Here is a 23,442-nt window from a genome sequence, read left to right as displayed (position 1 = left end):
ATGGAGCCTAGAGTGCCTACAACTGAAAGCGGGAGGATTGCATCCAGTATCCATGTGGAATCTGAGCCTCCTCTTGACATAGAGGTGCAATGGACACAACCAATCCAATGTCCACAGAGAAAAGGTGGCATTGGAGTGGGAAAAGTGGACATGGTGGCTAATGGGTATGGGGAATGGCAGGAAGAGACGAGATGTGGAGGCGTCTTTGGGACTTGGAGCTGCCCTGGATGGTGCTTCAGGGGCAATCACTGGACATTGTAAATCCTCACAGGGTCCACTGGATGGAATGGGGGAGAGTATGGGCCATGATGTGGACCATTGACCATGAGGTGCAGAGGTGCCCAGAGATGTACTTACCAAATGCAATGGATGTGTCATGATGATGGGAATGAGTGTTGCTGGGGGGGGAGTGGTGGGGTGGGGGTGGTGGGGTTGAATGGGTCCTCATATATATTTTTTTAATGTAATAATTTTTCAGAATCAATAATAAAAAAATAAATTAAAAAAAAAAGAAAAGTACAGTGTAGTTGAGGCAAAGAGTGAATTCCTTGGGCAGGGGATGCCTGCTTGACTATAGAGATGGGATCCTAAAATCCTTGGGCGCTAGGGCGTATTTTGATTTCATTATCTCAGCGCTAGGGATTCAAGGGTAGACTGGCTCAAATTGGGTCTTGGAGATCTACCGCTGGGTCCTTCCTCATCCTAAGGGCAGGGTAGTGGGTGGCATTGTGGTCCCCTCAAAAGACATTTTCAAGACCTAATCCCCAGTTCCTGTGAATGTGACCTTATTTAGAAATAAAGTCTTTGCAGACACAGTCAAGTTAAATGGAGGTCAAATTGTTTGGGGTGGGCCCTAAATTCAATGAATGGTGTCTTTGTAAGAGAAAGGAGAAGGAGATTTGGATGCAGAGGCACAGACACTCAGAGGGAAGAACATCATGTAAATTAGAGGCAGAGATTGGCACGGTGCATCTATAAGCCAAGGATTGCCATGGATTGCTGGGAAGCTAGGAAGGGGCAAGGGAGGATTCTTCTTTAGAACCTTCAGAAAGAACATAACCCTGCCAGTACCTGGATTTCAGACTTCTAGCCTACAGAACTGTGGGCCTTTCTGGTTCTTTTAAGCCACCCAGATTGTGGTAATTTGATACCGCAACCTTAGGAAACTGAATGCTGGCAGTAAGGTAGACCAGTGGTTCCAATTGGAGTTACCCAACCCTTAAAAGGTGCCCCCTCCTGACTTGGTTATCCTGAGATCAGAATAATTATTTTTCGGCCTTGGGTTCTATCTCTGGCACACCATTCTTACCCTTATCTCTCCTGCGATTGAATGAAAAAGCCAACAGACAGTTTACTAACCCAGAGGGCTTGCTTCCTTTTCATTGTCAGTCTGTGGAGTAAATGTCATCTTTTGACCAGGTGATTGCAGCTCATTGCTGGTGGCGGGACACTTGGCATCTTCCTCCAGGGTAATGATGGGGCTGAGAGGCAGCCTTGGTTCTGCCACATGGGCCTCCATTTGAGCTGCGGGTGAGGTGAGAGGCAGGTACAGCACACTGGGCTTTTTTGGTACAGGTGGTGGAGTCTTGCCTTTCTTTTTCTCCGCTTCTTCCTGGCTCTGGAGGACAATTCGTTCAGGCAAGGCTCTTGCCTTGGGGCCCTCATCCTCCAGACTTCCCTGAGGAGGCTGCTGTGTTCCTGAGAAGAAAGCACCAGAAGAACTGGCAACAGGCAAGAAGACAAGCCATGAGGGTGCTGCTGACTCCCCTGGGCTTCTGCCATCAGAAAAGCTGGAGGAGTTTGGTTTGTGAACCATGGTGTAGGTATCTTGAGGCAGTGGTCTCATGTGTTGAATTGAGTTCTTGGGAAGCATAGCGAAGGTAGGTGAAGCTAGTGGGTACTCCTCAGGGACAGATGGTGGCTTGTGGACCAAGCTTGGAGGCCTTCGGGCCAGTGGAGGCTTCTCAGCTATAGGAGGCTTCAGCTTTCTTTCTGGCAAGGTGAAGACTTCTGCTCCATGTTCCTCAGCATAGTCAGGGCTCTCAATGTCATCGTCTGGCTCAGACTTGCTGACTGACCTCAGGCGAACAGAACGTAGGTCAGACTGTGTAACCATGGGCATGACTGGCTGGTTAGGACTAGTTTTCTGGGCCAGCTTGGCCCCCAAATTCATCTCCGAGTGATGCCGGCTCACCTTGGGTTTGCTTCGGATAGAGATACTTATCCCAGACAGATCCAGGCTGGTTGAAGAGGTCATTGGTAGGTCAAATGATAGGTTAGACTTGGTACTTCTCTCCATTGGTGATGTCGGGGGTAGTGATGACTTCCTCTCAGGTACTACTGGACGTACCCGGACACTGTTGCTTGCATGGGTTAAGTGGCCCAGGGTCAAGGACATGGAGACAGTGGGTGTTGGTGTCTCTGACTGGCTGGAGTACCCACTAGATGGTGACATCAGGCCAGTGGGTCTTCCTGGGGAAGGTACCTCTCTGGCCTCCACCTCGATGGAGATTTGGGAAGGTGTAGTGGCTCTGGAGGTAGAAGGGGAGGCAAGAGACTCTGAGCTGCCTTGAACTTTGGTGCATTCAATAACTGTGGTGCCGGTGGCAGTGCTGGAGCTCGACAAAGATTGGTAGGTGTCACTGGACTTCCAGTCAGTAAGATACCAGTGGTGGGAGAATGGTGTACTTTCTGGATCTTTTAGGGTTGGCACAGCTGGGTGACTCTGAGCATCTGGAAGGGACAGGTGATGTCCTTGGTGTTTCAAGGAGAGGCAAAGACTCCTGGGCCTCTGGTCCTTGGGTAATGCCAATCCACCTTCTGGCAAGAGGAGTGGCTCATCTTTGACCAGTGAGACACTGCGCACTGGTGGAGAAGGCTTCTTTTTGGCCTTCTTGAGTGAGATACTCTTAGATCTCTGCCTTCTGTGCTGGGCCTCCTGTTCAGCACTAAGAGAGGCAATGTTGTCAGCACTGTTACTGCCCTCAGAACTTGTACTGGCATAAGGCAAGGCACAGGCTTCATTAGCCTTCTGCTCCTCATCATAGTCCACATTTATGGTGCCTGAGTCAGTGGGCACAGACAGTGACCGCTCCCGAAATCGGTTGGCCCCACTTGGGCCTGTCTCCAGTCTCAAGGTGCCACTGGTCAGAAAGCCAATCTTAAGGGCTCTTTCTGGACCTTGCCTGCATTGAATAGGGTGCTCAGAGCAGCCAGCTAACCCGCTACATCCTGCTGGGTCATCATGAGACACAAAGAGGCTAGCAGCCTCCTTAGGAACCAGATGTGGTAGTGTGTTCAGGGAGACCCAAGTATTTCCAGAGGAAGGGCTTTTCCCATTCTCATTGGCTTGAGTGCTCTGACTGGTGGCACTTGGAGTCATGTAAGTAAAAGCATCTCCCTTCCAGGATGCAGAGAATGTTGATTCTGTTGGTCCACTGCAAGGATTGGGGGCACTGTACACCATTCCCATGCTCTCCATGATGGGAAGGTTTGTGCCACTATGAGCCTGGTGAGATTCTTCCAGATCAGCAGAAGGATTTCTGAAGACTGGTGAGGCGAGATTTGGGAACCAAGTTTCCTGTCCAACTGCAACTCTTCCATGAACACTTTCTGGAACCGAATGACTGGGCTTGATGTTAGAGGTCGTTGAGAGTGCCACACTGCCTGCTGGGCTGTTGCTGTGACCTGGAGGAAGTAAACACAGAATGTTAGTGGCACAGTAGGGTATCCCCCATTATCTGTCTAGGGACGGGAGCACCAAGTTTTTGCCAAGAAGCATTTGCCAACAGCTTAGTCAGAATTCTTTTGTTCTTCCTTTCCATAGAGGAAGATGCTGGGGAAGTTGGGGCCTTGCCCATTACCGTGCAGTGAAGCAGTGGTGGTGGATTATTATCAATCAATCTTGAATTATCCAGATCTTTGCCAAAGGCTTTTCAGCTGTGATTATTCCTTTTAAGACTCAAGTGTCATGTGGGACTACCTTTCGTCCTAGGCTCATGAAACCATAGCAGACCTCTGCTTTCACCTCTCCTGAGATGAGAGCAGGGGCTTTAAACTGATGAAGGACAACACAGTGTGACTTTCAGCTCCAGTGATGGATCTGGATTATGCCAGGGTTGGAAAGCTAAGGGTCCGGTTGCACTTTTGATATGTCACTTTTTAGCTTTGCTACATAGGAGACTCAGGATAGCCTAGAGCTGTGAAGAAACAGTTCAGATAATTTGAAAGCTCCAGAGGTTTTCTCATCTACATCTCAATTATTACAGTTATTGCTACTACCACTACTACGACCACTATGATAACTGATAATAACAGTCACCATATGTTGACCCCCTACTATGTGCCAGGCACATGGTAGGTAAATTATACACAATAATGCTAATCTTTCCAACAACTCCACTGGGTCAGTTTAATTACCCCCAATTTACAGGTGAAGACCCCAAGGATCAGAGAGGTTCTGTGAAGCTGCTTATGTGGACTATAACGAGGAGCAGAAAGCCAGTTAAGCCTGTGCCGCATTGAGTAACTGGAGGGGGTAAGGATTCACATCCACATCTCTCTGGTCTGTGCTCCTTGGATGGCATTTTTTATAATGATAGTAATAGTTTTGTTAAGATGGTGATCGCCCTTTATCTATTTGCCTAATTTGGATATATATGGTTATATTCCATTCATAACAGGAAATGATAATGTAATTAATTTATTAGCCTGGGAGACCTGTTCTCTATATTCAGTTGCTGCCCTTGACAAAGGATCCTTTATTATCTTTAATTACACATAGGAAAGCTCCCATTCTCTGAATTATTCCTGTTCCGCATCACCATAATACCAGATGGATGGCAAGATGGGTGGGAGTGAGCCAGGGGGAGGGTCTGTGGGATTGGCTGTCGTGGGATCACCTTGGTCTCGCTGGGAAAAGTTAGAGAATCCAATAATGGTCCGCCTCCGCCTCAGGGTGGACTTGGGATTCACGGCCGTCTCTGTGTTAAACAGCGAGTGTCTCAAACTTGCATGTTTATCAAACTGCTGCCCTGTAGCCAAAATAAAGACATGGGTACATCCTGGTTCCTGTTTAAAGTACAGTAGAAATTGGCCTGCAGTAAAGAGGAGGGATGACTGCAGTAGCAATAAGGGTGAATAGCATTTAGGCAGGTGGTATTTCTTTGCCATCCCTCCCAATTTGGCCCTGGGCACTCACAGCTCCAAGGCACACATGCTAGATTTCATAGGCCCCACCCAGGCTCACGTGCAAATCTTAGGTGGACTAGAGCAGCGGTTTCCTACTCTGGCTGCATAGTGAGATAAACTTTGAAACTCCAATACCTGGACCCTCCCCCCAGAATATTTAAATCTCTAGGCATAGGACGCAGGTAGAAGTATTTTCTAGAAGCTTTCCAGGTGATTCAGGTATTCAGCCCAGGATGACAAGGCTGGTATAGAGTGATGGGTTGAGAAGAGATGTTGCTTGATTATAATTTTTTCTTAGAGAAATCTTTTCTGTGCGCCAGGCTAGGGCAGTGTCTTCAAGAAGTGGCCCCACTCCTTTCCCCTACTCCCCATCCAGGAAGCAGCTTGATAATCTGTCCTACAGCCACCTGATCACATTTTATTAAAGTTTGCCATTGCATGTATTTCTCTTACGGCGTTGGGTCAGTTTTTAGCACCTGTGAACTTGCTGGGGCAGAGCCAGAGGGCATGAGGCAGAGTGGTGTGGTGGTGGGGTAAGCAGTTTCCCCATCTCCCATTTAGCAATGGGCTAACCACATCTTACCCTCTCAGTTACGTGGCAGCATACATTCACACACACCCCAGCAAGTGGCTCGATGGGCACAACCCTAGGGACAGCCTTATCTTATCGAGAGTAAGAGAGAAAAGTTGAGAAATTAAAGCCCCATGCATCACTTTGTGAATCTCTCCTCATCAGCCCTTACTCCTGTTGGTACATTCCCCTACGCTGTGAGTTCTATTTCCTGCCTCTGATTTCCTGAGAGAAAGCCAGAGTCACTGGATGACCCACCCATATCCAAAGAGTATCACCACCATCTGTGGCCATACCTGTCCTCATTGTCCTCATTAACTTTTCCCAGCACACCAGGGGCTCGAACAGGCTCCCAGGGTCCCTCTGGTCCCTTTGAATTACTGAGGTCTTGATTTCATTAGGCTGTTAGCCCTATCTCCTTCTGAAAGGACAGACCCTCCTTCTCTGGTTCTACTTACCGCCTAGGGAGCATGGAGCATGAATTAATAATGTTCCATTATTAGAGCATGGTAGGGTGTGCCACATGTTCCCAAAGTCGCAGTAAGCTGGTCTCTATACATTTCCTCTACTCACATAGGTAGGTAGTACTGGGTCCCCACTCCTCCACCCCCACCCCCATACTTTCTGGTACTTCCTTTCTTGAAAAACTCACCAAACAGTTTGAAGAGGCCCATCTCCCTAGAACACCTGGTGTCCATTTAAATGACACAGGCCTTCAGTTTGTACCCTGGGTATGCACTTCCCCTTTTTACCACACTTTTCTGCTGACTTCTGTGTACCCCAAACCTGGCTTTTAGCCCCAGAAGTTTTCCTTCCCCAAACCAAAGGTAAATTAACATATGACAATTTTCCATATAGTCTCTATAGGGCACACAGATTCATAAAGCTTTGGAGTTTTCTGCTAAAAACATTTTCACTGTTATCAAGTGGTATCAGTTAGTGTGACACTGCCAGTGAGTAGTTAAGAAACAGCAGCCAGAACTGCCTCTTCTTCATGCCTTGTTCCCTGGGGTGAGCCATGACGATGACAGTGCTGGGTGAGCCAGTAGCAGAGAAAGCCTTGCTCCCTCCCCCAGCACCCGGTGCATTCGGAGAGGATGGCATGTAGTTGGCATGAAGGAAAGCAAACAGAGGTGGTGTGAGCAACTCTACCAGAGATGTTGATGGGCACAATGTCAGACTGTGTAGAGCAAGGCTGAGGCCACTGCTTCTCCTCTAGGATGGAGAGAGAGAAGGGGCTATTCCAGGCAGTTGGCTTGTCGGCTGTGGTAGACAGGCTCAAGGAGGCCCCAGGGGTCCTCACACCCTGGGTGGTGGTCTTATCCTCACTCAGCTGCCGTTTTGTAGGCTGTTGGAAAAGAAGGTGATGGAAAGGGTGTGTTCCCAACTGGAGATGAGCCAGTGCCTGCATATGATGGCCATTTAGGCAGGGTAGCTGGAGGCTTCTTTTGGGAGCCAGGAAAATGTGGACAGGCTGCCAGGTCAGGGATTTGCCTGTGCAGAGCTCATTCTGATAGGGCCTCCGGGTCGCTCTGCTAGTGAGTGGAGGTGAGCAGCGGCTTCCAGTGGGTAATGTGAGTAGCTGGTGCTTCCCCGTTGTCAATGGGTGTAGGACGAGCTCTGCACGCTGGTTTCCCAGGTGGAGAAGAGCCATCAGTACAAACTCACCATCAATACAAACTCCAGGTGCCTGGCAGACTGGGGCCTTGGGCTGGGAGTGGGCTTAGGGGCCTCATCAGAAGAGCGGAAGGTCTGCCCCAGAAGTCTGGCCTTCGAGTGTTGTTCCTCATATTCTTCTGAAAAAATAGCACAGTGGATATACACTCTAAGGGGCCATGGGCCAGTGCTGGGTTAGGAAAGGTCCATGAGCCAGGGCTCCTGCTCTAGCCACCAGGCCTGATTTGCAGTGTTTCTTTATTTCCTGGCATCTGAGTCTCTGGATTCTGAAATGGAAAAATGCCCACTTCCCAGGGCTGTGAGGGCTGAGGAGAAAAGCAAGCCAATTGATTCGAGCTGTGCTGGTTTGGGCATCAAGCTCTTGTCCCAGTGAATCCCACCTTAAATGCTCAATTGAAGAGGCTCAGGGCATAGACCCCTTTTGTGACTTTCTTTCTCTTTCTTTCTTTCTTTCTTTCTTTCTTTCTTTCTTTCTTTCTTTCTTTCTTTCTTTCTTTCTTTCTTTCTTTCTTTCTTATTTATTTATTTATTTATTTATTTACAAATTCCCCTCTTTGAAGCCCTATAGCTCTTTGGGGAAATTTGGGGGGTTCACAGCTCTACCAAGGATCTGACCTGTGTGAAGCAAGATAAAATTTGCATTTGGAAGCCCAAACTGGAGTTCTGTCTTGGATGTCAAAAGGTTTTACTTGAGGCTTTGTCGGCCTAGTTTCCTGCACTTACTTAGTCCCACTTTGAGTGGGGTCAGGTCTAGGAGGGCTATGGTTGATGAGAAGGAAGAAGGAGGTAGTGACATAGAAGGACGGAAAAGTTCAGGGGCATCATCAGGAAATAGGAAGGATGCAATAAGAGTTGAATGGGTTTGATATAAGTGATGAATTAGATGAGGAAACGAAGAGAACAAGAGCAGAGCTAGGAATGAACAGGCATGGCTCTATTTACATTTGAACACGGACTCTTAGAATCTTAGAAACTTGGGTTGGGGAGGCCTTAAAGGTTCCAATTCTGTGCTTGAATTCCCTCCTCAGTAGCCCTTCCAGGTACTTATTCAGCCTCTTTGCACACACCTCCAGTGATGAGGAGCTCCCTCCTTACTGAGGTAGCTTGTTGCATCAGTTGGTCAGCGGGGGCTGTCAGGCAGACCAGGATGTTTTTCATTATCTTGACGTGTAATCTGCCTCCATCTAGGTTTCCACCCATGGTTCTTAGTTCTGCTCTTGGTGACTACATAGAACTCATGGACTCTTTTTGTCTGCATGGTAGCTCCTCTGTAATCCAAACACAAAGCCCATAGTGTCCCCTAGAATCTCACTTCTTTAAGGTCACTGATGCCCTGGTGGTGGTGGTAGGGGGGGTGGATATGGCTGTAGCCCAGTTAGGTGGCCCATCTGCAATAGCCTATTCTCTCTTTGAGTTAACCTTCATCAGCATGGATAAATACAATCTGACAAGAGCTCTTTTCACACTGAATAGTCACTTGACAAATATTTACTGAGTACCTCTGGGGATCCAGCTCTGTGCTTGGTGCTTCTAGAAACCCAAGGGTGTTAAGAGATGCGAGTCTTTCCACTGAGAAACTCAGTTCTGGTGAAGTGGACAAAATGCATACCCAGGATGAATAGATGAATGAATTCGTGAAAGAAAAAGCAGTTCAGGACTCTAAGTCCTTTTGAAATGGATGGTACAAAGTGCCACATATGAATTATTATGCAGGCAATGCAAAGTACAGAATTAGTGCCAAAATGATAGAACTTTGAAGAAAGCATAAGGGTTGGAGTGGTGAGGAGGGAAGAAGAGCTTATTTTGACTTGGAAAAGAGACCTGCAATGGACAGTGAATTCCTGGAGAGTGCACTGAGGTGGTGACTAGCGGTGAGGTTTTATTTTCATTTTAAAAAATGAGATAAAACTTACATACAGTAAAATGCACACATCTTAAGTGTGCACTTCAGTGAAATTTTACATATGCATACCCCCTTGTAACCTTCACCCGGGTATTTGCAGTACCCCAGGAGTCTCCCCTGAAGTACTGAATTTTAATCCTTTTGCCTCTTGTCGTGCATAAATCCCTTCTCATCAATGTGTATTTAAAAAATATATTTTAAGGTCCTAGCAGGAATCACATTGTGTTTTCTTGTATACTAACTTTAATATTGTGCTTAGCTCAGCCCCATGTTCCAAAGGTCATGTCATGGGTACTGATGTTGCTTCTTGTCAGGGTCTCTCCAGTGGCAAGATACTCTTGCTAAGCAATTTACATTCTATTATTAATCCTTACAAAACTGAGCCTGTAGGAATTATAATCCCTATTTTAAAAATTAATCCAGTGCTCAGCATTGGAGTGATTAATCAGATGCTCAGAGAGATTGGGTCATCTGCATAATGTCACACAGCTAGTTAGGTGTGGGATTTGAATTATAGTCTAGATATGTCTGACTCCAAAGCCTGGGTTTTCTCCATTTTGTCTGATGTGTGCAGTCTGGCTGCTTAGACAATAGGACTTGAGCTGCTTCTCCAGAATAGTGAGGAGTCAGCGTTGTGTACAATATGCTCCGCAGTGTACCCCAAAGACACCAGCCTTGGGAATTGAAGTTGAGGTGAACTGTCGGTTCTGTGTATTGGGGTGACTTTGGGGAGGCAGTAGCCACCCAGGAGGCATGTGAGAAAAGTTTCTGCAAGAGCAATGAGTGAAGTTCAGAGCGAGAGACCTGGTAGATGCCTCCTTTGTCTTCCGGTGCCAGGGTTCCAAAGGCATGGGTGACGTGTCCAGGGGAGGGCTGTAGGATTTGAGGGCCCCACGTTTGTGGTAGTCTTCCACATAAGCTTCTTTGGCGAATGGCTTGACCCACTGCCCTGCCTCAGCCTCTGACCTTACTGAACTGAAAAGGGCGGGACCGGGGAAATACAGCCTTTTAGAATCATTCGTCTGGAAGGCGAAAGATGGAAAATGTGAGGGTGTTTCCTCCCCCCGCCAGTATGTTTTTAATTATTTCCCCCCTCCCCTTTTCTCTTGTTTGTCCCTATCCTCTTTCTCGGCCTCCCTCCTGCCGCGGGCGCATCTGGCCTCTGGGCTCCGGCCGCGGTCCCCCTCCCTCTCAGTACCTTGCAACAGGCTCTGGAGATTGAGCTGTGCCTCGCGAAGCAGCTCCTCTACACTCCGGGGCCTGCCTGGGGAGAGGAACACGTTCACTGGCTGTCGCCATGACGACCTCGAGTGGGCAGTCGCTGTCACATATTCCCGACCCGAGTTAGCTGCAGCTAGGGAAGGAGAGAGTGAGTGAGAGGCGCGGCGAGCGGGGGAGCGGCGCGCGGCGGCCAGTAGGCTCCTGCCATTCTGCAAGGCCCGCCCGGTCCGGTGGAAGTGGGGTGGGAGTGGGGACCTACGCTTAAAAGGCGGGGGAATAACCTCCCGCAAGATTTTTTCCTCGACAGATCCTGCCGCTTCCTCTCACTCCTGCCACCGCCGCCGCGCCTCTGTGCACCGCCGCCGCCTGCCCTCTCGGGCCTCTGGGACGGTAACCGGCCTTGGGTGGAGCCGCTGGCCCTCGGCGGCACCGGCACGCGGCGCCCAGCCATCTGCGGCCGCCCTGGTGGGTGTGGTCCGGCCTGGTGGCCCCTCTCGCGTTTACCGTCGCCGCACGTCGGTCCCCGCCAGAGTCCCGCCGCCGCATTTCGGCTTTGCCTCTCGCGGCCCCTTGCCTTCTCTCCTAGATCCCGGGGGCCCTTGGACGAGCTAGTCACAATGTCCGAGGCTGCAGGAAATGTCAATAGCCTCCGCCTGGCGAATGTAGCCTTGGGGGAAGAATTAAATGCCCTGCGCAGGGAGAATGCCAATTTGGGCCTCTAGCTCGGGAGAGCCCTGGCCGAGGTTAATTCCCTACAGGGCAACATCTCGAGCTACAATCGCTGGCCGGTGCCTCTACTGCCCGTGCTCTCCGAGGAGATGCCGTTCCCGAGGGAGAGCTGCCCTTCTTGTGCTGGTCTGCCCCCCGCACGGAGCCTGAGTATATCTCCGATGAACTGTTGATTAGCTTGATCCAGGATTGTGGCACCCCGGATGGGCCCATCGACCCTCCTCTGCTGCCTATCCCGTCCCCGCCTGGGCTGCCTCCGCGCCTGTTGAAGGAGCCCCCTCTTCCCCCTACAGACCGGCCCGAGATTGAGCCGTTTTCAGGCGACCCCGTCTACCTGGCTGAGTTCTGATGCAGCAAGAGAACTTCAGAGTCCACCATGAGGACCATTTCCGCGGGGCCGCTGAGCGGGGCGGGGGGGCCGGTGGCTTTCTGATCTCCTTTTCCGCTGGGGAAGCCAAGGACCGAGCCATCTCAGTCACCCAGGAAGGAAGCCCACTGCATACCAACTTCCCGCACTTCCTTGATGAAATCCCTAAGGAATTCTGTGACTCCATCCCCCCACGTGTAACCAAAAAGGCCATCCGTAAGCTCAAGCAGGGAGACTCAACCCTTGGCAGCTATGCAGACGCTTTTCAGTTCCTGGCCCAGTTCTTGCCTTGGTATGACCACCGCCTCCAACACCAATTTCTCAAAGGCCTGTCAGAAGTTTTCCCGGTCGAGCTCTTATGGTCACCTGAAATGCCTGGCCTGGATGAGCTGATTCTCGAATGTAAGGAGATTGAAAGAAAAGTGTGTGTGCCCAAGCCAATCCCACTCCCTGGGGTCTGCCATATCTTCTTCCCTTTTGCTGCAAACTTTAACGACATTGAAAGTGAATATGAAGAGTAAGACAGTGACGACCAAGATGAAGAGGCACGCAGGCTCAGGCTTTACCTGAAGAACTGGTACAGATGCGTGACGGCTTTTCGTCAAGAGATGAGGGAGAAGGAGGAGGAGGAGGAGATGAGGAAGAAAGAGGAAGAGATGAGGCAGAAGGAGGAGGAGATAAGGTGGAAGAATATGAAGAAGAATGAGGATAAAGATGGGAATAAGGATGGAAAAAAAATGAAGATGAGGATGGGAGCCAAGAACCAGAGCAGGAGCCAGAGCAGGAGCAAAAGATGGAGGAGGCTCATGGTGAGGCCCAGGATGATGGTCTGATGAGCTGATGCAGATGGAGGTGTCCATTGCTCATACTTCTTCCCAGATTTCTGGCTCCACAAGTGGCAACCATGCTGAAAATTTCCTAGGTGCATCATCTCTCATAATACAGCCTGATAGAAGGAGGAGCCAGAATCAAGTACCACTTCTGGAGGGCCTTCCGGGTACCAATTCGCCCTTCTACAGCTCCCCACCCCTGATTCACCATGCAAGTCGCTTGGGGCAACACCAAATTAGAAGCCCCCCGGTGCTTTTCTGACTCACTCCGAGGCAGGGGGGACACAGAGCTGCTCGCGGTAGAATTCATGTCTGAGTGCTGGGGCGAGATGGCCATCCAGAATACACCCTTCTACTGCATTTCCCACCCCTGTTATTGCCACACCTGCCCTATCTGCTGACCAGTACTTAAGGGAGTTCCAGACCTGCAGAACCAGAAGACCTGCACAACTGAAGACCTGCAGAGTTCCAGATCATCTCACAACTGTGACCCAGGAGTGACATGTGCCCCAACTGAGGTGACCTGGGAAAAGGAAGGATCAGTGTTAGCTGTCCTCTTGTCATGTGCCTTGCTCAGTACTGCCGTGAGCCAGAGAGAAGGTTTCTGGGCCTGTTCCCCTAACTGAACTGGTTACCCTCTTGAATGTCACCTCTCAGAGTTCCTAACCCTCACCTCTCCTGCATTTATTCACCCTGTGTTCTATGGTGTTATCCTTCTAATTGGTTCACTAGGACTTCATCCAATGCCTCACTGATCTGCCCCAATGATCTAAAGGACAGGTGACACTGAACTTCTAAAACCACCAAAGCAGTTACTAGATAGAATCCACTGAGCAGGATGGTATTAAGAAATATACGTAGGAGCCTTGCACTTATCTCAGGTCATACTTCCAGCAGACAGGCCTCAGTGTAAATCTGATGAGAGTGTGTAAAGTCACAGGTCAAATGGATGACTTGGTAGAGATTTGTCCTTAATAGACTGTGGAAGGTGATTCCACTTTCAGAACTTTAATTTACCTTCCCACAGACTCGTGGCCCTCAGAACTACTTAATCCGGGATCCTCTTCTCTTCCCATGCTGCCCCCCATGGACATCTCTGGTTGACAGGCCCACAATGCAGACTCTACCCCTTCTCCTTGTGATTGCCTAAGGGTAGGTGGTTGGGTGGGGGAGGAGGAGAAGGAGAAAGGAGAAGCAACGTCTCAGTTCTAGATAGTAAGGTGTGACTCCTCCCTTAGGGCCTCTGGTCTCCTCCCCTTGGCCAGGCCTTGGACCTTAGTTCCTAGCCAAAGGTCTTCCTAGAAGACTTTCCAACATTGGGGTTCCAGAGGAGGCCTAGTTGGCCTTTCTTCCCAGACAGTCAAAGAGACTGAGGGTCCAAGACCTGCTCTTCAACTTGCCCTTCAACTTAAAGGATTCCTGAGTTCTGAGAGGAGAGACAAAGGTTCACTCTACAGAGACTGCACCCACTGCAGCCTCACCTGCCAGGACAGCCTTGTGTTTATTCCATGGGGGTCAGTCCTTGACTTTTTGCTGTGTTTCGATTAGACAGTGAGGCTTCAGAGGGTGACTGCCTCCTATTAACTCTTATAGGTACCTTATAGGTACCAACAGAGGTGCCCTTATAAAGAGGCTTGCTGCTTACCTTGGGTCCAGAAAAGGCAATGAAAAATACACACTTATAGCCACAAAATGCCAACCAAATCCACTGCTGGCCTGAGCTTCCCTTTGACATTGAGCTTTCAAGCATAGTGCTTGGCACCTGGGCAAGTGCAGCCCAAGTATCTGTGACCAGAGGGAAGAAAACAGAGTAAGTTAAGCCTCAGTTCCTCACTGGAGTCTGACAGATAAATTCAGACCATTCTTAGGATCCTGAGCCTGGAGGCAAGAGAAAGGAGCTGGAGGAGGAAGGGTCATAGAAGAACCCAGTCCAATGGCTAGTTTCTGGTGAGGTCTCTATTCATCATTGGGAGGTAAGATGCCCTTTTGTTTATCACACATTTCTCAGTTTGGGGGGCATGTGTGTGTGTAAAATGGCTTCCGGCTGCTACCTTTTCCCCTGCTGAAGATAAAAGCAATATATGATCATTAGAGAAAATTTGGAAAATAGAGAAAACTATAGGAACAAACCAAGTAAACAAACAAAAAGACCCCAAACATTCAGAATCCCACCACACAGGCATGAGCATTAGTAACACTTTGTGGCCTTTCTTTCTAGCCTATCCTCCCTGAGTCTTTTCAATGCTGAGCTCATCCTGCAAGGTTTCAATCAGCAGGTTTTAAAATGGCTGCCACCTCTGCAGTCACACATACAGAAAAATTTCTTTAAGCATTCTTGGAATTTGTGGACCCTTTCACTTCTGTCTGGTTCCCAACCCATCAGCAGTACAGGAGTAAACAACCTGGTAAAGAAAATGTCTTACTTCCAGGGATGCTTCAGCAAAGGCCCTGCCTTTTTCCATGGTGCTTCTCACCCTGAACCCTCGGCCAGGAAAGGATCATAGGAGCAGTGAGCTGGTTTCTGGCCCTCTGGGGGTAGGGGAGCATGGGCTTCCCTTTACCTCCTCCTCCCTTTCTCAGATCTTCCATATTTATTGTGATGTAACAGCCACAAGAGCTGTAAGAGGAACTACGGGTTTTGGGTACTTTCCTGGGCTGAAAGAGTTTGGGGTGGGAGTGGGGGATGCAGGCAGGGGTATGAAGGCAGCCCAAGAATTCCCAGTCACTCAGGAGGACACTGGTTTGAAATAAATGTGTTCTTGTTATTGTGTTATTGTTGTATGACTGTGTTGTGAAGATAGCACAGTATGCTAAAGCTTCCATTTCTCAGTAAGAAATATAAAGGGTGTGTAAAGACTGTGTGTCTCTGACTTATTGAGCAAGCCATAGATAGGTGTCCAGTAGGCATCGAACACCAACTAGGCACCCTACCTGAATCAACCGTAGCCCCCATCTTTGAAATCCTTAGATGAGGAAACTAAAGCCCAGTGAGGCTCAAAGGACCTGCCTACAGTTCCACACCACATTTGTGCATGATAGAAGTGCTTGGGAGGGAAATGGAAGGACTGGGCACCTTGAAAAATAGCCTTAGTTCTCCAGTTTCTGGTATGTAAATGTATGAGTGGCCCAGCCCTATCGTCCTGTGACAGCCCTCTCCCCCAAAAAACATATACACACACACACCTGGGACCTATGAAGGGGAATGAGTGAAGGAAGGATTAAGTCAGGCAGGTGGGTAGGGAGGGCTCTTCCACTTTGTGCCACTAGGTGGTGGTATGGGACACCAGTGAGCTAGCTGGATTTTTTTTTTTTTTTTGAACGCCATTCCCCATATCTATCCATATAGAGCCCCTTCCAGAACGCCCTCTCTGTTATTCAGTCTGTGGGGTCGGAAGAAACTGAAACCCATTCTAGGATTTGCTCAAGTTTTCTCAGCAATGAATTGCACATTTTTTTCCCCTGGGGAAATGGGTGGGATCCCTTATTGAACCCCTATTAGGTACCAGGGCTGTGCCAGGCACTTCATGTGTATTATCTCATTTCATCTTGATAACAATCCTGGGAGGCAGACACTATTCTTATCCTTGTCTTTTTCGGATGAGGAAACAGACATGACTGGCCCAAGGTTTACAGCTTGTAAGTGGCTCTTTCACAGCCCAGCAGCTGCCCATTAATCCGCTTTGGGCCTACTTGGCCCCTCTTTGCTTCCCCTCTGCTTGCTCTATCCTTACAGACCAGGCTGGCTTACTGGTTCTGCCCTGTCCTTCCCCTTCCCCTCCACCACACTTATAGGATTCCAGTGGAGAAACAAATGCTCATCTCAGAGGCACATTTGCTTTGCCCCTTTAAGGGAAGGAATGAAGAAAGGGAGGAAGGAAGCAAGGAAACCAACGTGTTTCTGGCCATGTGTTAGGCACTTTCACCAACCTCCTCTCATTTCCTTGCCATAACAATTCAGTGAGGAAGGCGATGATGTCTCCTTTTACAGCTGAGGGACCTGAATCTCATCGATACCAGGTTCCAGGGACCTGAATCTCATCGATACCAGGTTCCACGGAGAGTGGGGGTGGGGGGTGTTATTCTGGGCCCTTTTGACTCCCGCTCACTCACTTTGTCAAATCTAATACACCATGCTGTCTTCCAGGAAGGGCCCCTGACAAGCTCAGGCCTCAACCCGACTGGATTCTGGATTTTTTCCAAAGGTACCAGGAGCACAATTTCTGGAGGTTCTGGGAGAACCAGCCAGGTCACAGATCTTCCCAGCAGGAAAGGGCCTGCAGAGTAAGGCAAGTCAGTGGCAGTGCTGAGTATGTGGCCAAATGCTCCTTCTGGGGAGGGACAGAATTTTGGGACCATGGGCTGCATCACTGGGGTTCCAGGTTATGCTTGAGGGGGTCAGATAAGGTCTCCAGCATCCCTGGAATTTCTCATGACATCACAGGTGGAGAGGTGAGCCCAGGTTGTGCAATGGCCAATCAGAGCAGGTGGGAGAAAGTAGGAGAAAAAATATGGTCAGATTTGCCCCAACTCTGCAGCTCAAAGCCCTGTGTGTGTTGGAAAAAGAGCCTTGGATTCCAATCCAACTCTGCCACTGACAGCATTTGAAACTTGGGGGAGTCTCATCCCCTCTTGGGCCATGGCTTCCTTATCTATCTAGTTACTTTTGGATCCCTGGGGTCCACACATGACTTGGCACACAGGTTCTCAACATAAATGAAGGCGTGCGTGACTAAATGGGCTGCGTGGAAGGAGACCTAGAGGCAGCCTTCTAAGGACATCTGCAGATGACATAAAGCTCAGAGGACGAGAAGATCCTCTAGGTAGAACCTGGAAATGATAGCTAGCTAGTTAAATAAAATCAGGAGCCAAAAATTAATCTCTCCAACCTGGAAGAATGTGCTGAAATGACCTTTACCAGGGGCATATGTGAGATCTTGCCATCAGGCTCAGAAAACCAACTGCAGAAGCCTGAGTAGGGGGGAGATGTGGCTTTCAGAGAAGCTTGTGGTGGGGGGGAAATCTGAGAATTTGAGTTGAGGCATAATCGGTAAGAATCAACAGCCTGACAGGGCTGCCAGAAATGCTAATACCTTTTTGAGCTGCTCCAACAGCAATGCAGGATGTAGGAGATCTGGCAGGCCCCACCTGGGGTCCTGGCTTCTGGCTGCATAACAGAAGGGAACTAGATTGCACCAGAATAAAAGAAAAGGAGGAGGGAAAGAGGAGGGAGAGAAGAAAGGGGACAAGGGTGGCGAGGGACATAAAAACCTTTTTCCTGAGAGGTGGAGGGAAGGCAGAGAAAATCTGGCTGTCTGTGAAGTATACCCCACTAGTCTCCTCATTCATTCTCTAAGTGAGAAAATCTGCATCTGAGAGATTGAATGACTAGCTCAAGGTCACTTGGCCCATTGGCTGAGTTTAACTGTGAACTACAAGGTTTTGACACTTCAGCACCTGTACTCTTTTTTAGGGGAGATGGCGATTTTATTCAACAGTCTCATCACAAAAACAACCAGAATGCACATGGCAGCCAAATTTGGGAAGGCCACTGCAAGGACAGGCACCCTCCGAATCAGGTTCAGCCTGGGGCAGCCAGCACCTGTGCTCCTAACCTTTACCCTCCACCCATACCCATACCCATGGAATCAGAATCTCCAGGAATTTCTGTTTCTAAACAGTTCCCCAGACAATTTGATTGCCCAGCCCAGCTCAGTCCAGAAAACAACATTGGGAACTAATCAGACCAGGTGACACTGAAGGGCCTGTTTGGTTCTCAGTCTTACCATAGAGCTCCCTGGAAGCAAAAACTATGTCTTTTTTTTTTTTTTTAATCTTTGCACCCCGGCCCAACACTGTGCACATAAACATTTGGGGGAAGGTATGGATGAAATGAATGGATAAATCAATGAATCAAATGACCTTGACCCTCAGTCTGGCAATTTCCTTCACATTAATAGGAGGAGGTTAGAATAAGTGATAGCTGAGTTTCAGAACTGGCCCCTAGGAAGGGACCAAGAAGCATATGTGCAATGATCCACCATCGTGCACCAGGGTCTGGTGTGAGTTTGCCTCTCCTGGATACCTGCTCAGATAGTCTTACACCCTCCTGAGTGATATGTGCCATACGGTAGGTGCAGAAGTCAGGCACTGAGGAACCAGACCCATGGAAAGCTGGACTGGCTCAAATGGGGCCTTGGGGTCCTCCCCAGTGCACAGGGACAGACATTAACAGGGCGGAAGACCATTCCAAATGGGATGGGGTGGAGATGGGCTCCACCTCCAGCTAACACTTCCTGCATACTGCCCAGACTAGGGAAAGCTCAGCAGGCCACTGCTCCCCAGGGACTCCACAAACACAGCAACACAAAACCCAGAGTTTTCAGTTGTCCTAGCAACAGCAGGGCCTATTGGGAGAAAAAGTCTCTTAAAGGCTTAGGAGGGTGGCTATTTCCTTTGACAGTGAGCAGGCTCTGATCTACTCCTGGCATCCCCACTCCCTTATCTGCCTACCAAACATAGGGGTATAGCTGGTACTCCTCACCTCAGCAATTCTCCTGTGTGGGACTGGAGCAGGGGTGGGGTGTTTTTCCAGAAAGTGGGGCCCTGGCTTTTTACCCTGCTCTTGTTGTGGCTGTTAATATGAGAAAGAGGCTAGAATGAAAGGAGTTAGGCTATGAATTCCCACCCAGCCATGGCCCTCTGCCCTGAGGAAACCTTGCCTCACACAGCCCACTCAGAACCGAAATTGGGGACAAGTGCCCTCAGCAATGATGACACTACCTTTTTCCTCACCACTTACCACAGAGAGATGAGGCCTGTTGTGGTATGGGGCGGGCCAGAGAGTAACCAGAGTTTCCAGACATCTTTCCCTTAGTTCAGCCCCTCCTCATCTCACTTGGACTACTGCTGCCACTTCCCTGCTTGTCTGACCAGCTTTTTGTCTCTTCCCCTTCTAATTAATCTAACTTCTGCAAGTCTGTGTATGTGTGTGGGGGGAGCAGAATTCCTTTGAACACACAGATCTGGTCATATTTTTCCTATATAAAACCTCTTCACCATCTCTCCTCCTAGAGGAAGACTTGTGGACCTTATTTTGGTATTCTTCACTATCTGGCCACAAATTACGTATGTCATCTCCTGTGCCCATGCCATCCTTCTTTCCTCTTCCATCCAGTCCAAACTCTAGACATACCTAATTTCTTCCTTCTTTGCCTGACTCACCAGGCCCATTCATACCCTAGGCCTTTACATGCCTTAAAAATTCACAAACACTTCAACAAGTGATGTTGGGAAAACTGGACATCCACATGCAAAAGAATGAAAGTGGACTGTAGCACACTACCTCACACCAAATAAAAAATTAACTCAAAATGAATCAATGACCCAAATATAAAACTTAAGACTATAAAATTCTTAGACAAAAACATAGGGAAATATCTGCAGGACACTGTATTAGGCAATGGATTCTTAAACGTTACACCCAAATCACAAGGAACAAAATACCAGATAAACTGAATTTCATCAAAATTAAAAACTTTTGTGCACCTGAGGATATTATCAAGAAAGTGAAAAGACAATCTACATATTTGGAAATCACATATCTGATAAAGGATTTAATATCCAGGGTGTATAAAGAAATTCTACATATTGGTTCCTTTGAGGGCTAAAGAGACCCATGGGAGTTATGGTCATGGCCGATGGGGTTAACTACCAGGGCAGATGGCCCCTTTTTGGAAATGGTGTTTATGTGTGATGAATCTGGACTCAGATGGGATCTCCCTTCATAAGACTTTCATGCTAATGTGCTGGAGGTGCAGTTAATGTTGGGGTTTAAGATATATTTAGGGGATTTGAATCTCTGGACTGACAATGTGATAGCCAGATCCTGAGCCTCAACAGACTCCAGCACCTACAATCTGATTTATTGGACTTACCACACTCAGCTAAGATGGAGTTGAAGAAGGACAACCACCACACCATGGAGCCTAGAGTGATTACAACTGAAAATGGGAGGATTGCATCCAGCATCCAGGTGGAATCTGAGCCTCCTCTTGACATAAAGGTGCAATGGACACAACCAATCCAGTGTCCACATAGAAGAGGTGGCATTGGATTGGGAAAAGTGGACATAATGGACAAAGGGTATGGGGAAAGGCAGGAAGAGATGAGAGGTGGAGGCGTCTTCGGGACATGGAGCTGCCCTGGATGGTGCTTCAGAGGTAATCACCGGACATTGTAAATCCTCACAGGGCCTACATGATGGAATAGAGGAGAGTATGGGCCATGATGTGAACCAATGTATATGAGGTGCAGAGGTGCCCAAAGATGTACTTACCAAATCCAATGGATGTGTCATGATGATGGGAACGAGTGTTGTTGGGGGGGGGGAGAGGGGGGGGTGGGGGGGTGGGGTTGAATGGGACCTCACATATATATTTTTAATGTAATATTATTACAAAGTCAATAAAAAATAAAAAAATTAAAAAAAAAAAAAAAAAGAAATTCTACAACCCAACAACAGAAAGACAAAGAACCCAATGAAAAACTGGGCAAAGGACTTGAATAGACATTTCTTCAAAGAAGACATATACTTCCTAGAAGCCTGCCCCAGGTGTACCCTGTGCCAGATGCCTGCCGTCAAACACCTTAAACAAGTAACCCTTCCTTATTATGTTTTCTCACCATTATAGTTTCAGCCACTTACCTGACAATCTCCCGTGCTCAGTGCTCATCGCCTGTGTGAGTGCTAATCATGTCTTAGTGTGTTATATCAGTGGGTGGAGACCCATACAATGGGTGGGAAGGTGTTTTTCCCCATCCTGGGGAGGCCTGATGATCTCAGACAGAGGGGAGGGTGTCTCTCGAGAGCATGGGTGGCTCCCAATGGGGGAGCACAGACTAGAGTGTCAAGCCTTCAGCACTGTTGCAAGTATCTGTGAATCTTTTCCTTCAAGCAGTGCAGCTTGGTTGTCACTGTGAGCCCCGAGGGGAGGGGGAGAGAGGAGTAGAATAGCTGGAAGAGGGGGTAACTGGGGGGCGGTGGAAGTGTTCCACAAGATAGTGCAATGATATATATAGGCCATGTTAAATTTCAACAAAAATTTATAGAAGTGTATAGTCTAAAATGTAAACCATAATGTAACCAAAAATTTATGAAAGTGTACAGTCTAAAATATAAACCATAATGGAAACCATAATGGAACCATGGTTAGCAGCTATGTTTCAATATCTGTACATCAGCTGTAGCAAACATAATATCCACATGTAAAAAGATCATTGCTGGGGAAGGGGGAAAAGGGTTTGATGTTGGATATATGGGAGTCCCCTATATTGTATATGTGACTTTACTGTGGTCTAAAACCTTCTTGAAGACATAAAAAATAAAAAAAATAGGATCTAGACACTGAGGAAGGAATGGAAGAGATTGCCTTACCACTGTACATACAAGGTAACACCTATTACAGTGATGAAAGGCAAAATGTCAAAAACAAAGTTTTGTGATATTTTTCATTTTTTAATACCCCAATTTATTTTTTACTTTATTTTAGTTTTTCTAAATTATTATGTATTCTACTTCTAATCTTTAAACCTATCATTAATATTTCATTTTCCTACTAATTGAATTTGGCAATATATTAGGCTTCATTTTTGAGGAAGTTTTGGATTACAGAGGGGTTCAACTATAGCAGGGAAGAGCACTGGTGTGGGGCGTCATTGATGGGGGATGTGTGGGTGGGAGGGAGTTCACCAGAGCATGCATATAGGGTATATAAATATGTTCGGGTGTTCCTTCGGTATAGTAATAGTAGGTAGAGTTACACACGACAGCTGAGGGAGTGCTGAGTCCCCATCAGGGGGCGCTCTGTCGCATTCCCCAATGGAACAGCAACAATCCTCCAAGCACAAGGGAAAAGACTGGAGAAGAAGGATGGTCCAATGATGGGCCCTTGATACTGATGACTATGCTTATGAGCCTGTGTGCTTGAAATTTGAACTAGACATAGAGCTGCAGGGTGCCTAAGAATTACCTCCTGAGAGCCTCCATGTTGCTCAAATGTGGCTACTCTCTAAGCCAAACTCCACATGTAAATGCATTACCTTCCCCCCAGCATGGGGCAGGACTCCTGGGGATGAACCTCTCTGGAGCCAAGGGATTACTACCAATCACCAGCTGGTGATGCAACTAGAAAAAGACCTTGAATAAAAGGGGGAAATGGTAAAGACAAATGAGTTTATATGGCTAAGAGACTTCAAAATGAGTTGGGAGGTCATCAGAGGGGTCACGCTTATGCACCTCTCAGCAGGGTCTCAGAAACAGCCTAAGTAGTTACAACCACAGGTAGTGGTGTTCCTGGGGTCTACAGAGACACCCAGGCCCTACAGTCATGGCAGATGGCCCTGGAGTTCAGTGCCCTGCAAGTGGGCCCTGCTTTGGAGTTTGTGCTCCTTAGTGTCATGGAGTGGGACTCAGATGTGACCTCTCTATGCATGCCTTTTCTGTCACTTTTACTGAACCTGTGGTTGGCATTGGGGTTGTTGTATGCTCAGGAGACTTTGGTCTTTGGACTGTCTGTGTGCTGACTGGGCCCTGGGCATCAGTGGAGTTGCAACACCTGCTCTCTGGTTCATTGGACTTGCCCAGGTCAGCTAACAGAGAGGTGAGAATGGTCAGTCACCACACTGGGGAACCGAGAAAGCCTGCAACTGCAAGCAGGAGAATTGCATCCATCAGCCATGTGACATCTAAGCCCCCTCTTGATTTAGGGGCAGAGTGGACATCACCATCCCAGGGTCCACAGGATGGAGGAATAAAATATGGATTAGAGTGGATTTACTGGTATTCAACTATAGAACAATTGTGACTCTAGTAATAGAAGAAATTGTATTAGTGATGTGGAGGCAGTGGCCCCGGGAGTTGCTGAGGGCAGGGAGAGGGAAGAAGAGGTGTGATACG

The 23,442-nt window shown here is 48.2% G+C and overlaps 2 protein-coding genes across 5 annotated transcripts in view; one reads left to right on the top strand and one right to left on the bottom strand.

The window, feature by feature from the left end:
* Positions 1 to 23,442, bottom strand: part of NHSL2 (NHS like 2) — a 110,676-nt gene that overhangs the window by 9,975 nt on the left and 77,259 nt on the right. Inside the window, exons 2-5 of one of the 4 annotated variants that reach the window (XM_071213144.1) lie at positions 10,540 to 10,695; positions 7,430 to 7,557; positions 4,902 to 5,033; positions 1,360 to 3,687 (exon numbers count right to left, since the gene is read on the bottom strand). In XM_071213144.1, the coding sequence (XP_071069245.1) occupies positions 1,360 to 3,481 (2,122 nt within the window). In that variant the 5' untranslated portion in view covers positions 3,482 to 3,687; positions 4,902 to 5,033; positions 7,430 to 7,557; positions 10,540 to 10,695. Of the gene's footprint in view, positions 1 to 1,359; positions 3,688 to 4,901; positions 5,034 to 6,913; positions 7,558 to 10,539; positions 10,696 to 23,442 lie in introns of those variants that run through there. The other 3 variants (XM_058291473.2, XM_058291472.2, XM_058291475.2) reach the window with 3 other exon arrangements.
* RTL5 (retrotransposon Gag like 5) lies at positions 11,159 to 12,887 on the top strand. The gene is given in 5 exon segments (XM_012518506.4): positions 11,159 to 11,378; positions 11,381 to 11,635; positions 11,638 to 12,386; positions 12,389 to 12,485; positions 12,488 to 12,887. Coding segments are annotated over 5 exon segments (1,617 nt in total). The 5' UTR covers positions 11,159 to 11,179; the 3' UTR covers positions 12,805 to 12,887.

The sequence above is a fragment of the Dasypus novemcinctus genome, chromosome X, assembly GCF_030445035.2.
Source record: "Dasypus novemcinctus isolate mDasNov1 chromosome X, mDasNov1.1.hap2, whole genome shotgun sequence".
Taxonomy (NCBI): Eukaryota; Metazoa; Chordata; class Mammalia; order Cingulata; family Dasypodidae; genus Dasypus; species Dasypus novemcinctus.
The sequence above is the reverse complement of the archived record's forward strand: the minus strand, read 5'-3'. Positions and strand labels throughout refer to the sequence as shown.